Consider the following 18,939-nt stretch of genomic DNA (forward strand, 5'->3'; position numbering starts at 1 on the left):
CGATGATGATTTCGAAGATTTAATTAAGACGTCCTGCCGGTACTAAAAACACCCTGCTCCCGTCCCGCTGCCCTTCTTCCTTCTTCACGTCCCACGAGAATCCCCATCGCGAGTTTCTCTTCTCTCGTTCTCGTCTGTTCGCTCGTCTCTTCCGGGCCAAGTTAAGAGGGACGCCCTATCGAATGGCTCGGTCAAATTTTTCAGCCCGTTTCGAAGGACGTTTTATTGGCCGCCTGATTTACGAGGAGCCAGGCTCACCGCGTAATTTGTTGCGCCGTATTTAATTTGCCTTAAAAGCGTCCCGCGTTAAAATAAAAGGAAAAACAGAGAAGGAGAAAGAAATCATTGGCCCAAAGAGTACAGAACCGGAAGGGGAAGAGCGTAACAACTTGGCCTCTGCAAGGCCAATGGACTCGCGTCTACACTCTCGGAGGCGTAAAAACGATAACGGGCAGCTGCTTTACGAAATTTTTATTATGATGTACGCGGAGAACACACGACGAACCACGGCCTTAATGAGCCACGAACCAAACGAGCCAGGCTGCACGAATGCCCGTGATACCGTCGAGAGATTTCGATTTCAACTGACTTTCAGGTCGATAGTCCGTCTACGGGATTTTGAAACAGGCATTGATTCTCCGCTAACGGTGAAAACTTGGATCATTATTCTATATACGTAAGAATTGAATTCTTCTAAAAAGGTAGATAAACGCAGGAAACGACATAGAATATTCGTATTTATATGGATGAAAATGGTACATGCTTTTCTACTTTTTTTTTCTCTCGTAACGCTTATACAGATGCGCATTCTACAGATGCGATAATTAACAGTTCTAGCCGTGAATAATCTACAACACATCCACGTAACTCGATGCGCATAAATATAAAAATCTAACGAACACGAAAACCGTAACGCGAAGAAGACCAGCAAAAACTGCAAGCAGACATTTTCTCCGAGGTACTTAACACTTTCCGGTGACAAAAACGCTTGATTTTCTCGGCCACTTTATTATCTGACACAATCTCAATAAACGAGCCAATTAATAAACACGTTCCATACTAAAACTCGACACTCGACGCTTCGTTCATTAATTACGTTTCCCGCCATCGCATACCAACCGCGTCATCAAACTTAACCTCAAACAACGCCGATTTTTCAGCTTCGTTAATTACGATAAAAGAGAACTTCGTGCCCGAGGGGGGAAAACGGCGACGCAGCCTTTTATTAACTAGAAACCAGTCAACGGCGTATTGCATAAACGCGTTAATTACAATCTCATTTTGATCGAAGCGAGCTTCGTCCTGAACGCGTTTTACCTTTTCCATTTTTCATTCGAGCTTATCCTTTCAACCCGGTTTAATAGTGTCCCCTCGGTGGAAGGAACGAGCATGGGGCACGTCACAAAATTCATTACGTATAAAAAAATCCCAAGGGAGTAGAGAAGAGCCGAAGAATAAGAAGAAGAGGAGAGTTACTCTCCTCGCGTTTCTCCATTCAGGATCGCGTAAAGTTCCGGTGAAAAAGTTTCATGGCCTTTAAACCAAACCTCGCAGAACCACGCGAGTTTTTTGCCTGTACCCGGGAGAGAAACGAGGCTGCTTTAGTAACGTACGGCTAATTTCGATGTAATTTACAGGAATGTTCTGCTTCGCCGTTCAGCACGCAGGAAGAGGATCGGGTCGAATAATGTTCGCGGATTTTAGTTAATTAAATACCTTGTTCGATGCCCGGCCGCGTGTATAAAACATAAACGCCGTGCCCGTTTTATTATTCGCTCGTTTCGGTGGCCGTTTCGAATAATTTAAAAACAACGATTCTCGTTAATCCGTGGACTAAACGCAGAGGGATCCTCAGCTTCCACTTAGCCGGGCAATTGTAGAAAATAGAGAGCCGAGACGGAAATAATTAATTGAGTATCGAAGGATATAAAGTTTCGCGGAGCTACGTGTATATAGAGTTTCTTAATAATAATAATTCTGTTGCCACTTTCGTCTCGAGCGAGAATCCGACACTGAAAGACTTTATCAGTAGCGCGATGAAAAGTATCTGTCGCATACAGATGCAAGATAATCACGTTAAGCGAATAATCGTGTTTCCAAAGACTCGGATCATCGATACAGAAAACGAGAAGCTGCGTTATTTTTACCGGGAACGCTTGTAAGAAAATTTTCTGTCGCTATCGAAAAATAACAATTCGTATTCGGTTGAACCCTCGCCATTCCAGTAACTGACCGTTTCCAACGCAAAAGAAAATCAGAAGCAGTCGCAACCGGAACACCATCCGAAGACAGACGCTCGTTCGAAGCTCGATTCCCGGCTGTCTCTCCTTTCAAAGTCCAAACTTAGTCGTGTTCATGGCGATTTATATCGCGAGACGATAAATGGAATGACGAACGCGAACACGCACGATTATAACTGTCGAGGTAACGCCGACAGATGCCGATGAATCAGCGGAGGTAAAGGTCAGAGGAATATACGCGCACTTGAAAGGTCAAGGAAACGTGGTCGAACGAGCCATAAGTAAAAAAAAAAAAAAAAAATCTGTACGTGATTTGAGAACTAATTAATCCACGGGCTTTCTCAACGTTGCTTCGTCTAAAAAGTGTTTGCTTTCCTTGCACGCTGCTTACGCAATCGTTCTTGTCCGAGCAACTCGTTAATTATATTGACCGACGTGTGCTGTTAAAACGATCGACGTGTAATCGAAATCGATCAGTCGTGTACTCGCGCGAGCTCGACATTCGGTTAGAACAACGTTTTCAAGGCAAGATACCGTGGATCAAGCAATCATGGAAACTTGTTCCACGCTCGCGTGTGGGTTTTCATAGATCGTGTTCTTCCACGATGAAAATGCTGGCCCACGCGTGTCATTCAACGCGCTCGATCAAATTATTTCTGTTTTATTAATGTCCTTGTGGTTGAACGTGTGGCGGTAAGTTTCAGCGGATGTTTTAATAGAACGCTTGATCTAAGCTCTGACAAACGTATTTGTATTATACGAAGAATCGTACAGTACAGTTAAAAGTTGCCATAACTTTCACGCAAAAAGCGGAATACAAATTTTATCCGGATCGTTCGACTTCCTAGAAGAGAAGCGTTAAAACGCTGTTTCATTGCTCTATGGATCAAGACGCAAGAATCTTTCATCTTCGACGAACTGAACCTGTCGACAGGCACGCAACCATACGTTCGGCTTTAATTATCAAAAAATAAAATCCCTCATTAGCTAACACGTTGTATATCTCCTATTCCAAAGGTAGCTAAATTGGCTCCTGGTCGATAACAAATTAATCTCAGACCTCCTAAAACCTGACAACGACATAACGAAAAATCCAACAATCCACGATTATTCACGCTTCCAATTGGAGTCGAGTGATTATTTTTCCTTCGGCTATCAAACAACTGCGTGCCAGTTGTCATCGATCGAACGTGGTTATATAAAATGGACGCTTTACGAGCGATAATAATTTAGAAGGGAGGAAGCCACCGGACTCACGGAAGGCGTCTTCGGGAACGAAAAAGATCATCGACTAATTTATTATTCTCCCCGCTCGAACCTGTTAACGCTTTGGCCAATAAACGAGGGACCCTTAATTAACAGCGAATCGTTTATCGCGTTTCCAACGTGACATCCGACGTGTCTCTAGTTAATTTATATAGCTGCACGCCTAGAAGCGGAAAGATTTATGTCTAACAAATGAAAACGTTAACGGTTCCAATGAATTTTACACAGCGTGTTTGTTTCTTCCAGCCTTTACGCACTTTTCTGTTTTTTCTTGTCCAACCTTTTCGTATTATTTTTACGAAGTTTTACTCCTCTTTAATTTATTTTCCCCCTATCGTTCGTCTTATTTATCCTTTAACTTTTTCATTCTCGTTTCCGCTATGGAAGATTCGATGTGCACTAGCAGCACAGAAGATTTGTAATTAGCGCAATTCCTAAACAACGAGCTACTCATTGGAGAAGTTACGAATACGCTAGCATTTCGTAATTGAGAAAAACTCGCTTGAGAAACACCAAGAACCTCGATGATGGTCTAATAATATAAGTTTCACTGTAAAATAGTCGACCTAGTAACGTTAGATTCGATATTTTACGCTACAGTTTGCTCGTCTTCGATCTTGACAAACCCTGTTGCGTTCAAATTTTTCCTCGGTAGTATAAATCTGTTTAATTCAGCTCCCCTCGCCCCTATAATTTAATACAATTTGGTCGAAGAGACAGGCGTATGAAATTGTAAGACGAAGGCTTGCGTAAAGGAGAAAACATCGTAAATTCGTCATCGGGACGTTAAGTACGGACGTATCGCTGGAAGCCAGTAATAATTGAGGGAACTGGCGCCTGGAATGTCAAATGTTGTTACAAGGGGGTGGTGTGATTCCTCGAATCCGATGGACATGGTCCACTAAAAAAAAACGGGACGCTCGATCGATGATTCTTCAGCGTTTTAATAGTCAACGATCGCTATCGTTGACGGGATACAAGGCAGTAAAATACTAGAAACAGTCGTAAATTGGCTAAGCAGAGTAAAATCGAGTAGCGTCCGCAGAGACGATGTAATTGCGACGCTTTGCTGCTGGACAGTGGCGAGATGAAACTTGAAGACTCTCAGAACGATGTGCTAGAATGACGAATAACCGGACGACGAAGGAAATTCTCTATAATTAAGCGAGTTACGTCGAAATGGCTCGTAATCGTGTGTAAGAAGAATAGAACGAAGCCAGATGTCCTCCATCGAATTTGCATTTTGAAAATATTCAAAAACACTCGTATCTACAGAATAGAGCAACAAAAATAAATAACGTTCTCCAAATGATCGTCCGTCGTGGGTTTTGTTTAACAGTCATCGTTCCTTTTCTCTAAAACTCGCGTTTTTTCAGCTACTATAGTAACGCGGGATTTAAAATTCACGAGATCGTAGGATCACGCCTCGAAACGATGATCAAAAGACAGGAATCCATGGAAGAAAGAGTAGCAATGGTGAATCCCGAGGTTTCCCATCCGCTACCTCGACATCGCAACCGCGGCTCTCCGGAGCGTAAGAATAAGGGAAAGAAAGGCTGAAAAGAGCGCACAGAGTGAAAGAGGGAGCGGGGCACGCACGGCGCACAAAGTGCAATTTCACCATTTTTGCCTCGTAAAATCCGGCCAATGAACGACGTAAAAATGAATAACTGGAGGATCGTTCACCCGCGGAACGAACGCGTAGCGTCCCGCTTCGTGTACACGACGCCTCTTTCCCCTTGTAGCCTTCCATCTCGTCCTTCTTCATCTCGCTCCTCCTCTTCCTTCGTCTCAAGTCTCGCCCCAACCTTGCTCCGCGAAACGATTTTTATCTTCCGGGTAGAATAGATTATCTTTATTTACGAGCGATCCGTGGCGTGGGCAAATTGTTTGGGAACGGGAGGGCCGCTTATTTAGAAGCCGTAAACTATTCAATACGCCAGCGAACCAGGATCCACCAACGCGCACACGCGAGTCAAAAACGAGCCAAAAAGGGTGAAATCGGGTTTTCGCTTCGCCACCTTGTCGTAGCTCTGCACCAGATTCTCTCGCGATGTTGCCTGTTGTCCGTGCGATACCGCGATACGGGTCAAGGTGTAGCGAAGCGTTCGTCGCGATTAAAAAATTAAATCGTCGAGACACGCGATATCAACGAATTCCTCGAGGCTACACAGGGCTACGTGGATTCGACGTAAACGAGCGATTTCTTTTTTCGGATAAGAGACGAAGCGCCAGACGTGTGACAATTCTGTGGAATGTGCACACGCAATGCGTGTCAATAGCTTCGGATTACGCTAAGCTCTGGCTCGGCTCTGTAGTTCTGCACACGCGAATGGGTTAATACGGCCTCTGTTTCGAGGTCTAGGTCGCGAGAAACCGTAGTCTTTGCGAGATCCTTTCACCCCGCGTCATCCCTGGACAAGAAACACGGAAGCTCTTATCTGATACACCGGCCAGGCAATAAACTTTAATCGGAAAGGCTCGTTATCGGACCGAATCCCGCGGCGATCGACTGGACGGGGAATTACGGGTCGAGGCCGATAAACGTTAGCCTCGTTCCTTTCGTTGAATAAGATGAAAGGTTGCTCGGGTGAAAAGCGTTTTCTGATGGATTTCTAATTTAGTCGGACGGGATGAATTGTTCGGCGTTTCGAGATGTTGCAGGTAGATGGTGTAGTTTCGCTTTTAAGTGGGGAGCGATTCGATCAGGGTTGCTACACTCGAGAAGCGAGAAGAGGGACCGTCGACGCCTCGGAGAAATAAAAGTTGGAAGGTTGAAAAGAAAGGAGGAGGAAATGACAGGTAAGTTTGGTAGGAAGTTTAGGATAAACGCGGACCAATGGAAATGGATTTCTAATTTTCTTCTCTGGCCGAAGACCTCGAATTTTGCAGAAACATAATAACGTTTTACTATTACGCAACTTTTACGGATTATTTGATTGCTTCGCCCCTAACGGGTTAATCGAGGCGTTCGCTTTCAACGGAGGGTGTAATTTTAGCTTAATGGAAGTTACGTTTTCGTTTTCTTCATAGTGGGTGGTTACAAGCTATTAAAGATCCCCATCCAACATGTAGCAATAGGTAATCTTGAGCAGTTAATACAAATTCCTAAACGTTATAAAAACCTTGACGAATATTAGGAATTTAGATAGACACTGATGAAGACTCGATGTTCACTTGTCGTTCGCTTTTCCCAAAAATATAAAAGAAATTCCAAGTGTATTCGTGTTACGTATCCTGAACCATTGAGGACTTTTAGACGAAAGTTTTAATCGACTTACAGTTAGTAGAAAATTCGATTACGATCCTCCGCAACGTCAATTTCTCCCAAGACCACGATTCGTATGATTAAAGTTACGCAGGATATCCTCGATTCTGGTCGTTTAAAACCTGCAACTATCAAATCCCGAGAAATGCTAAACTGCGGCAAAGAAGCGACGCGAGCAAAAAGAAGAGAATCGAATAATGCCCTGAAAAGATCTCTCACGATCGCTCAAGCTCCCATCAGGCAAAGGTCAACTCTCGACGAGTCAAGACGGAATGTTAATCAAGCTCGAATCAAGCGTTAGAAACGAAATACAATTAAGGAAACCAGATAGAGGCGGAACGCCATAAAATGCACGGGACGTGTGAAATGCTACATATCGACACGCTGGCGAAGCCTCATCGGTGATCGATAATGGCAGCGTTACGATGGAAGAGAAGGAAGAACAACAAGACGCGACCATAGAAGAAGACGAGGAAGACGACGAAGAAGAAGCAGAGGCAGAAAGTTCCACCAGAAGTGGAGAAGAGGTAGAAGAAAGAAGCAACGATGTAGGAAGAAGTAGGAGAAGAGAAACGATGAAGAGGAGCAACAAAAGGCTGCGCCTCGGGTGCCGGGCGGGGCTCAGATGTTTATCCCGGTCGACCTCTTCCCCTAGCTCTCTTCAGGCCCCTCTTCGTGGTCGCTGGCGTGCCCCCTTCACCTCCGCTTCTTGCGGAGAGAAGCGCGCCCTCGGCGATCCGGAGCTCTCGAGCGTTGCATCTCTACGTTATGCGTGCTCTTCTGCGCGAGGATGCACGGTCACAGTGGCGTCGCAACCGTCACTTTGTCGTGATGTCGTATTTATGGCTACATCGACCGACTGTACGAAGATCGACTCCTGTCGGCTGTCGTCAGCGAAATTTCAACCCTTGTGGATTTTTTACGTTATCGTACTCTGAGAACGACACCATCGACTGCAACGTTTGTAAAGTGTTTGCATGATCCGTGACCAATGTTTCTCTAACAATTAAATAGTCGATCAAGAATTAATTGGCACAGCGGTTGACAAAGAACGACCGGCCTCGCGTCGTAACTGAAAAAGCGAAAGCTATGGACGAGAAGATATATTCGTCGATGGAAAGAGAACCGATCCAACGTCGAAATTGTCGAGAAATGAGATTCGACTCGCGCTTCACGCGTTAGACAAAAAGTTTCTTACGCAAACTTCGATTATTCATCGCGCGAGCGAGAATGAAATCCCCTTGGAAGCATCGGGAGCAATCTCGATCGCGGCTAAACGTATTCGCGTGAATCGTCGCTGTACGTCGAAACGATCTCCCTCCTGCGAGACTCTGGTCTGAAAGAAATTTCGCTACCTCACGACAAGAAGATAATTGCCGGCGCTGCTAGCCGCCTACCGATCCGATCACCGATCGATTATGCAAAAGAATGCGCCCGAGATAGCGCCCAGCCCAGGATGTCGATGCTACGCGAGGCGAGGCTGTTCACTTTGATAGCCATATTCGCTCATAATCGAGTCGACCGGAAAGGAAGCGAAGAGGGCGAGGTCGTCGGCTCGTGACGGGCCGCTGGACGCTCTCTGATAAAAGAAACTGAAAAGAAATAAAAGGAAAAAGGAAGAGGGAGAAGGGGATAGAGAGGGAGAGAGAGAGAGGGAAAAAACGTAACCTTAATCAGACACTTCGCATCGCCTCTATTCAGCTCCTGGCGAGCGGAGTGATCTAGCTCGCAGCAGGTTCTTCGGGACAAAAAATCGATGAATGAACCTTCGCCAGAGCGAACGTTTCGCGCTTCCTATCGTCTTGCTCCAAGTTTCTGACGTGGATCTCGCGAATTTTTTTCCTCCGACTGACCACCTACGCGACTTGATATTTGGGTTCCGAGGTCTGGATAGCTTCCTCCGATTTGACACGGAATTTTTTGAGAAAATTGACTTTAGAGGTCGAGCTTCGAACGAGAAAGCGTGTGTTTGACAAGGTTTGTCGAGGCTTGACTCTACACAATTGCCACGATCGAGGTTGATCGACGCAATATCGTTGCAAGAAGCGTGTAATTGACAGTGGATGAGTGGCTTTCTTATTGATGATGCGATGAACGACCTCTACTCTAAATAGAAATCACATGCGAGAACTCTGCTGTTCTAAGCTCGTCTCCTAATATATCGTGACATCCGCGGGACGACTTACTTTCTCCAACATCTTAAGAATCCAAAACTATAGCGACGGATCTCTTTTTCCAAAACGATTCAAAAACTATCACGAACTTGTTGGAATGTTTCTTCGTGGCGAATCAATTACGACGAGCCTCGCTTCACCATCCATCGAACCTTGGTTCTTCCTATTCTTCCAATCGTCCGCATTGACGATAATTAAAGCAGCAGAAAGCGAATGACAAAGGGCACGCCGTAGGAATCCATAAGAACAAAGGAGCGCTGGCTGCGCGAGGATCGTTAGCGGCGAGCACGTACACCGCTGATGACGCACTTCCGGCCGGTTGAACCCCCATGGTGGCCCCGTGATAATTCCGGGGGATCGAGAAACAGCTCCGAGGATCCATCCACCGTGACTCCGTGGCCCCGTGACGACCCCGTGGTGGATGTTTGCTCTTGTTGCGGTGCGCAACACCGGAGAGGCCGCCGCTCGGTAGGAGAAAGAGTGCGGAGGCGAACGAAACAAGATAAAGTGGAAGAGACGGAGGAGGAGGTGGCGGTGGTGGTGGAACAGGCGAAAGGAGAGCGAGGGGCAGTAACAAGAAAAACAGGAAGACCCGCGAGGGGAAAGGAGGTGGACGAGAAGGAGTGCTCGGATCCAACGCCTAGCCTCCGAAGGAGCCGAGTGCCAGCCCGATGGTAGCGGTTCGCTCATCATTGTAATTACTTCGCGAGGATGTACCAGTATATTGGATCATTATCGACCGCTCCATATCTACCACCTAGCCCATAAGTATAGACTTATGCTCCCGATGCCTCGTAACAGCTGAACCCCCCTTCGTGTATTCGCTTCTGCCAAACGCGCGTATATCTTCCACCTCTACGAGGGGAAGGGGCAAGAAATCTTCGAGTATATTGGCACACTTGTATGTAGCAGGAGAAAATAGCCGCTGCCACTTGCAATATAACTCGCTCCGTCGTTGTCGTACGAGATTATTGCCCCTGGAGACTGGATTGCGTAGGGTGTCTTCGGGTACAAGACAAGGGGCTATTAGAGGTGTGTCATTTCGAACGGGGTTTTTGGTTTCATTCTTTTTGGAATTGGCGCGACGTTTCGAAGGAAGTTTGAAGATATTCGATGTTCCGCGTATCAACGGATATCGCGTACTTCTTTCTCGCTTTCTTCGCCAATTATTTCCTGTCTTCTCGAGTCGTTTAATTCGTTGTAGAGATTATGTACTCGGTTACCTGTTCGGTTTACGACGAGCAGAATGCTTCATTCTAAACGGCGAAGCGCTCTATGTGTCGGTGTAATCTCCTTCGAATGAAATAAATAATTTAAACAAGTTCCAAGAGCTTCGCTCGATCTCAGTTTCAACGAAAACTACGTTCGCGTCTACGATTATCGCGAGCGAGTAACTGCCACAAATCCTGGGAAAATAATAAAAGCTTCGAGCAGCATTGCACGCGAACGATCGCCAATTACTTTGTCGCGTCGTAAATCACGCGAAAAAAATTCCCATTCATGCAAATCGGTATCAGCGAGCACCGCGGGCCGAATATCATTCAGCTCGTCCCTCGAACGCCATTCGAGCGAGTTATTTCAAGTGGCAATGGTTATTACCCCACCCTATATATCGAAGGGAATATATACCTTGGCCGCAGCGATGGAGTCACGTATGTCGATGATACGGGAGCACGTGCACCGGTGTTGGTGTCCACACCGGCGAATCTCGATCTTGGCACGTACGAGCTAACGACTCGTTCGTACGAGTCTCTGATCAAATAACCGCGACCCGAACAACTTTCTCGGCGGATCTGCATCTCCCTGTCGAAAGGGCACGTTCGAGGAACGTATCGAGAGAAGAAGAAGAAGAAGAAAAAGAAGAAGGAGGAGGAGGAGGAGGAGGAGGAAAAAGGATCACGGAAGCGCGTATCCAACGACGATGGATATTAGACGAGTAATTGGAATATGAGTTTTAGATCGTTACTGGAATTCGATTTAGATTGGAGATTAAACGTAGATTAATCTAAGGGCTCAATGGAAGATTGGTACACGCCTGTTTTTTTTTTCTTTTTTTTTTCAGGAACTAAATGAGTAGAGAAAACGATATATACCATTCGAATTTGCCTGGAAGACTTGATTATAAATTTCTCAGTTTTTATGGATACACACGGTGATGTGCTTTAACGAGAATACGAATGAAATTCATTTTTCGTTATAAACGCATCGGATAAAACATTTAAAGCATTTAGAAAGTCGTAGAATAGAAAGTATTAATATTCTGGTTGTTAATGCAGACTCACTCGCAAAGTTCACTCTGGATATTACGCGTCTAATATCGAGCTGGAAATTGTTCTACGTTACAGAAACTGTCCCTTGGAATGCCGTAGAAATTCGATCGCGAGCTTGTCAACCCGGTCGACGTGACCGCGCGAAAAGAAAGATCGCTTCCGCTCGAACGATAATCATCGATACATCTCGATACATCTCGAAGGATACGCACGCCTTCTTTGTCCGCGAGATCTATCGTATCTCGCTTCTTTCTGTCGCACGAATCTTCGATTTTTGACCACCGACTCGCTCGAGATACGATGTCTCTTCTAAGCTTCTCAACCGTATCGAATATCAACCGCTTTCCGATACGTAGCGAAATAATTAAAAAAGAAAAAGAACGCTCAACACACGTTCTCTCACTTCGCGTTACTCGCAACGTTCGAATCCATCTCATCTTCCAAACTCGGATCAAATCCGACTCAAAACTTGTAAAAAGCAAGCCTCGCCTAAGGTGCGAAGTTCGAACGTACAGCGTCAAACGTTCGATCGAAATCGATCATCGGATCTGTTGAGCAACAGCAGATAAGGGAACCGAGCCGTTAACTCGGAGCAGCGAGGTTCAGGACACCGGAGCCAGGATCGATCCAGGACGTGCAACGGGAGCAGTCGAGGCAACGGGAGCGTATCGAGAGATGCTTTGTCGATAATCCTTCAGGGTAGGTCGACGTGCATCGTGCTCGGCCCTATCGAGCCGATGCACAAGTCCAAGCGAGGCAAGTTGCTCGTTCGCTCGGGATCAGAAGCAACAACGGCAGCATCGGCATCGGCATCAGAAGAAGAAGAAGAAGAAGAAGAAGAAGAAGAAGCAGAAGAAGAAGAAGTAGTAGCAGAAGAAGAAGAAGAAGAAGAAAAGGAGGGACAAGAGCAGAAGGAGCAGCAGGAAGAGGAGAAGAAGGAAAAGAGGAGAAGAAAGAGGTGGAGAGAAGAGAAGTTATCGGGTCTCTTTCTCCATCCTTTCTTTAACCTCTGGCTCGCTTCTTCGGCCGCCTCCGACCTACGTGTAGATGCTCAGGTGTAAAACCGTTGATTGCCACGCCAGTATTTTCTCTTTGCACGGCACGATGGTAGTAGCGGTGGGCGTGCCGGCCACGACCGAAGGGAGACGGCCAAGGCCTCCTCTCATCGTGCTACCGCGATTATGTTTATTATACTTTGGCACACGCGTGTGCGTACGTGCGAGTACTTACATCTGGCCTCGCCTTTCCGCCGTATAGCGAGCATCATCGCTCCGGACGTGACGCCGGGACGCGGCGTTATTCGCGCCAACTGCCTCTTACGCGAGAGAGCTTCCCATTCGAGTTCGCTCGAGCCAAGAAGCTCGTTTCCAGAAGCCTCCCGATACTCGACGGTTAATTTGGGAGACCGTGGTTAAGGTACGACCGGCGGTAAATTAAAATTTTGATGGAGTTCGCGCGACGATCGACCGCTTTAAAATTGAGAACGGGAAGTTGGTGGGTAACCACTTTGCCTTGGAATTTGGTCGGCGACTCAGTGATGAGCCATGCGCGCTTATTTAATTTTGCGATACTTAGCCGAGAATAATCTTTGATGAAGTAATACGTGTACCTTGCTCTTAGTAGGAACATAGTGGAGGTAGAAATTAAAATAAACTGCCGCGATTATTTGAAATAATTCCTCGAATTCTACCGACGACGTAAAAATGCTAAAATGTCAGTCTTTTAAACACGCGATTTCTTCTTTGAACAGTGAAGTAACGCGAATAAATCATCCGCTTTGAAGATTTTATCGGTATACTTCGTCAAACTTTATCTTGGTAAAACTTTCCTGTACGATAAAACGTTTCGTCTAATATCGATATGGAATCAATGACGAAATTCTTAAACTCTTGCACACAGTTGTGCTCCACCTTCTCGATTACGATACTATCGCGTAGGCTCGTTACAAAAGAAGCTGATCGAATCGATATTCCCGTGAAGGAACGGCAAGCGCATCATTATCAATGACGCTCGTGTCACGAGCACGCACGTATCAGGTTCGAGACTGAACGGCGAGGATGAGGCTGGCTTAGAATTCCATCGAGGTGGAGCCTTGACATTTCGTGGCCTGGAATCGACCGGCATAATTGATCGGCCTCTGGCGGCTCCCATTCGACGAACGACCATGCTATTCCATTGCGTCTGGTACGGTTACGACGAACTCTGCGTACGACCTCGCCGACCGGTAGAACGCGGCCACGTTGACTTTGTGAACTGGATTCCACCGACTCTGGTGGGGATCCGCTATTCCTCCACTTTTAAATATCTTCGCACTTTTACCGTGTTCGCTGCTATATCGTAGAAAACGAACAGTATACGTTCTTCATCTTCTACGAGAAAGCAGTTTTTAAATTTCGTACACGGTCCACCGATCCTAAAAATTATCAAAATTGTCTCCCTATATCATTAACTTTTGGTGTACCGAAGATATCAAAGTATTACTTCCCAATAGGTTTCCAGAAAATTTCGTCGATTTATCAAGTATTTTTAACAAACGCTATTCTTGTGGAATCCTAACGGATATTAATCGATAATTCTACCAATTAATCTAGAGATGGGAATAAATTTGAAAGAGGATCAAAGGACAAAGGTCCTCGTTCGAGCAGCTTCCTCCGGTCTCTCTATTTTCCTGACCACGAACGACCCTTTTCCCGCAACTATTCCCATTGACCGCAAACTACGCAAACACAAGGCAACGACCAATTTCATTCGCATCCTCTGTAGCGATTATCTGCGCGGAACCGCCTATTCGATCATTGAACCGCGAACGCCGCCACCGTTCTATGCAACGACTTCCAATAAATCGGCTGTGCGCACCCAACCGCCACTTTCATAAATTACACCGTCTCCGGCATCGATGTTCCGTGACGCCAAAAAGTTACAACCATCGGCGGGACTATCGATAACTTGGCTGTGGTACCAGGCGACACCGGACGTTCTCTTCTATGGACTTTCCATAAATCGGACACCGAGGAACTCGCCGATAAATCTGGATGCAACTATGCCCTCGAGGAACCATTTACGACGAAGAAAATAAAAAAGGGAGAAAAGGAAGAATCGAAAGGAGAAAAGAAAAAAATCTACCACGACCAAGATACTGTCTACGAGGACGTTCTCCCTAGTATACCTGTCATTATCGCGAACGGTCGTTGCAATTCGTTCTGGTTAAACGTGGACGTTCGACCGGTGGCGAATGGTGGCCGACTACGGCAAACAAACGCTACACTGGCGCAATTTCGCGTCGTTAACGACGTCGAGGCGTCGAGGCGAGGGACGCGCGTGTGTGAACGCGCCAATAACGCCGCTCAGGGCGTACTAAAAATTTTATAGCGTCGCGCGTACGTCAGCGTGAACAGGGCGGAGGATGAACAGGAGGAAAGAGCGCGGAAAGGAAGGCGAGTAAGAAGCGAACGGTGGCGATACCCTGTTTAACAAAGTAATGACTACAATTATTCTGCTTTACATCTGCCTCGCGGAGCCACGGCCACGATCCGACGTACCTTCCAACGGAGACGGTGCAATTTACCGCGGATAATCGTCGATCGAGAAGAGTTACAACTGCCGGAGATTGTGTCAGCTACTCGGTTACATTGAAACGATGCTTCTTTTTTCACTTTGCACGATCGCTGTCCGGAGAACGCATAAACCGATGGTTTATCGCTCAATCTCCGTCCTCTTCAGACTTCCTAGCAGATAAGGAGAGAAATTTGAACGGTTCGGAGCTTCCAACATCCGACTCGATAGAAAATAATGTACAAGTTCGATCGTAGCATGGGCCAAGAGAGAGATTTTCGAGAGTTTCGAGAGATTCGGAAAATCGTACAGCTATTAAATCTACACGCTAATCTATCGCGCTAATTTACCACGTCAAACGACTCTGGCTGAATTAAAACATCCACAACTGCGTCGAACGAGATCCGAAACTCTTTCCAACACGAAATTCGTCATTCGCAGGAGCAAGCAAGCGAGGAGTCCTCGCGTGCAGAGGGGACATATCGTCTTCCTCGTGAGATAACAAAGCATTCCAACCCTCGACCGGCCCAGGTCCCGAGCGTATAGGAAAAGTTGCTCGCGTGGTTCGTGTCGTGGCTCGTTCAATTTACATAAACACGTACTCATCGATTGCTGGACCAGATTGCCGGCCGTTATTACTTCTACGACCGGTTAACTGCGACATAGGACCACGAATAATCGCTAGACCCTAATCGTTTCGTTACGCATCGACCACGACCACGTCCTGAAGATCGACATACCGTGGTCCAACGAAATATCTGGTCCGTTTTATTTCGGATACGTGTCTCCGTTACGCGCGATCGACTCCAGAAACAGCGTGTTTCACTGTTTCAAAGTGATTCTTTGATCGTGACGATGCTGCCACCTTGGAAACGTGCCTTGTTCTGCGGTGATGTAGTTTTTTGCGACTTGTGGCCCGATGATTTTCGTGTAGGGAGAATCGGAATGGCGATAGACAGAGAGGCAGGTGTGGAAGACGGTGTAGGTTGATTGCAGGTTCACCTAATTTCGGCTGATTGCAGATGGTTGTGCAAATTAATAGCTTCGAAGAAGACGATGATTTCGAAACTTTTTCCTCCGATATTGGCACTATTACTTTAATAACTGCGATGCTAATAAAATGAAAAGAAAATTGAAATTGTGGTTTCTAAAAGAATCCTTGTAACGCGATACTCTGTGTCAGATTTTATAACGAAAAATAAAAAAGATTAACAAGAAAATTAAAGGGAATTAATATTGGAGGAAGAGAAAAATCTTTGAATCGAAGCGAACTCGAAACAAATTGATATAAAATTTGTTTTTAGGAAAAATAAAGCAATTTCGAATTTGCATACGATGCAAAAAGGAAATAGCATGTGGAATAAAACGAATTAACTTTTGCCTTGCAAATGGAGGGACAAAAATATTTAATATATAGCTTTACCATCGCGAACTTCTCCGATATATCTACGTATTTTATTTGCAAAATCATCGACGGTCTACTAACAAACAACGCTTAACCTTCCATTATAACATCCTGTCATTATAAACGGCATTTTATGTTCGCTTGATATTTCCAATTTTAGCAAAACCATCCTCACGCTCATTTACCTTCATCATTTTCGTTATTCGACGAGATTTCGCATAAATTCCACTTCTTATGACCAATTGTAAAAAGATCATTGCACAGTTGATTATCCGTAATCACGGAAAGCAGTCTTAGAAAAATATATAAGAAACTATACGTTGCTAATAAGAAGCACGGAATTGCTTAAAAACTGATCATCGTATCGTTAAGACGATTTAACCAATAATATCGCCATAGTTAAATATCTAAATTAACAGGTTAATAAGATAATGCGAGTTGGTAAGTTAAACAGCGAAGATGGTAAATTAAACGACGAACGAATATCGTTTCGTGGTTGAACGAACGCGAGAAAAGTACCGATATTGCAAACAGGCGTAGTAAAATTAAAACAAGTTAATTCTAAAGCCAGTGACGATTGAAACATAAAACTTGTTTCGTTGTCGATGTAAAAATTTTGAACGATCCTAATTCAATAGCCATGGACGGTAAATCGATAAATCAGAAAGCAAAAAAAAAAAAAATGATGGACAGAAAGGCGAACAAAAGTTGTTTGATAGCTCACCAAATTGGCACGCGAATGAAGCACCGGCATCAGGAAATCCATTCTTCTCCGAACCTGGAACAAAAACGAAAGATAGATCGTCAGATGGAGGAATCGATAGCGGGTTAAACGCAGACGGATAAACGGCAGAATCGAACAAATGCAGATGCAAGGCACCACCCACGGCGTAACCCTTTCCCTCGACTGTCATTAAAGAGACCGCCCTAGATGTCGATTCCAAGGACTCGCATGAGCTCAATGGAGAGATTTTAATCAAATCGATCGTGGAGATTCGATCGAGATTCGTGGGATCTACGTTTCATTGTTCAACAATGTCGAGCGTATGGCAACGTGAATGTGTATGGTAACGTGAATGTATGTTAATGGTTGGTATTGTGCGGATGTTGTGCTGTTGCATCGAATGGCTGGGGATTATAATGCTTTTTAATTATACATATATCGAATGATGTTGTAACATCGTGAGGTTCGTTACGAGAACCGATCCTATGGTAAAAGTTAGATTTTTATCGAGATAAGTAGGAACAATCCTGTTTGAAAAGAGAAAGCTTAGAAAACAGAGGTTAATTATCATAATGGTGATAGGTTAAAGGGATAACAGGAATCGTCGTATTGCTAAATGGCAGTTGTAATAGATTTTGTACGCAGATTAATAGACGGAGAATATTAATTTTTATGTCGATCCCACAACGTAAATGTTGTGGAATTTTTTTCAATACGGACGATTTTCTACGAATTTGTATCTTTACGATTCGATATTACACGTTTTATCCATTTTCCGATTTAGATCTTGACAACTTCTAAAAGAGAGAGAAAAAAAACGACACTTGTAAGAAAGCAGAACAGGAACCTTTACCAGGCGTGCACTTGCTAAACGGAAGATCGAAATCAAAGAAGCCTTGGGCCGCACTGCTGGACGAGCTGAAGCACGCTAGAGGGGGTAGCAATTCCAATCACTCGGGGATGGAACGCGTATCGATCGATCGATCGACGAATACCACGTGCTCCGCGACTGCAACTGTAGGTGGTAGTCGGGAGCACCACCCACGAAGTAGCTACTTAGCATGCACGACCAGCTAGAAGGTAGCTACCTACCTATCTGACAAGGTTAACTAATACAACTTCCCTGGTCGAGCAGATACTCTTTCGATTGCAAGCGCGTCGATGAATCGATAGAAGAAATGCGATTTCTAACGATCAGTAGCGACAGAAAGATATTTTTCGTTACGGAATATGTTAGGCAAGAGAAAGAGAAGAAAACGAAGATGCAGAAAAATGCAAAGATTCGGAAATTGAAAGACTCGAAAATCCAAAGAATCCAAGCGCTCGTTTTTAATAAGATACGCGAGTATTAAAACGATTAATCACTGGCGAGGAAATAATGCAAAGCAACCTGCAACACGAATGCAAATGAGAGGAAACCAAATAGAAACAATGATGATCGGACAATTTACAACGTTTACACGCGCAGCTATCGACGAATCGCTAATTAAATCAGTGCGATAACCTAACAGAAACGAGCTGTCGTTACGGATCGATTTAATTGGTCTTTGGTCAGCGGTATGTATTATTCCACGTTGGTAGACCGGTACGTCGAGCCACGTCAAAACGTTGGAAATGAGAAAACCTCGCAGCGGGGCACCTGCTACCGAGCTTTCCATACTTCCGACCGTGACTTTTTTCTCGGTCCACGCGCTCCAGCGGATTGGAAGCCGGTCGCTTCAGCGGACGCCCAGCATGGGGTGGCTTCGTGCGAGCACCACGACAGTGAAATTGCGCGATTACTCGTTTTCTTGGTGTTTCAACGTCGGGGCTCGTCGGAATACCGATATATTAAGTCATAAATTCGCGACTAAGGCCTGGCCGGGATTAAGGACTGTACTTCGTGCTTGCGAAGTATACCCCTTTTTGCGAAGACAAATTTGGTACCGGCCTGCGTGCAAAAAATTTATTAATAACACTGATCCGTAGGAGAGAAATTTCCTTCCTTTTTTAGTTTACGTTTCATTTAGGTTCGCGAAGTTTCTCCAGGGTTTTCGAAGA

At 45.2% G+C, this 18,939-nt stretch overlaps 1 protein-coding gene across 4 annotated transcripts in view; it reads right to left on the bottom strand.

The window, feature by feature from the left end:
• Positions 1-18,939, bottom strand: part of LOC138185405 (uncharacterized) — a 251,665-nt gene that overhangs the window by 159,298 nt on the left and 73,428 nt on the right. For all 4 annotated transcript variants that reach the window (XM_069124295.1, XM_069124293.1, XM_069124296.1 and 1 more), the window contains one exon: positions 16,900-16,953. In XM_069124295.1, the coding sequence (XP_068980396.1) occupies positions 16,900-16,953 (54 nt within the window). The remainder of the gene's footprint in view (positions 1-16,899; positions 16,954-18,939) is intronic.

Source organism: Bombus flavifrons, chromosome 12 (genome assembly GCF_040668555.2).
Source record: "Bombus flavifrons isolate JBK064 chromosome 12, iyBomFlav1_principal, whole genome shotgun sequence".
Lineage (NCBI taxonomy): Eukaryota > Metazoa > Arthropoda > Insecta > Hymenoptera > Apidae > Bombus > Bombus flavifrons.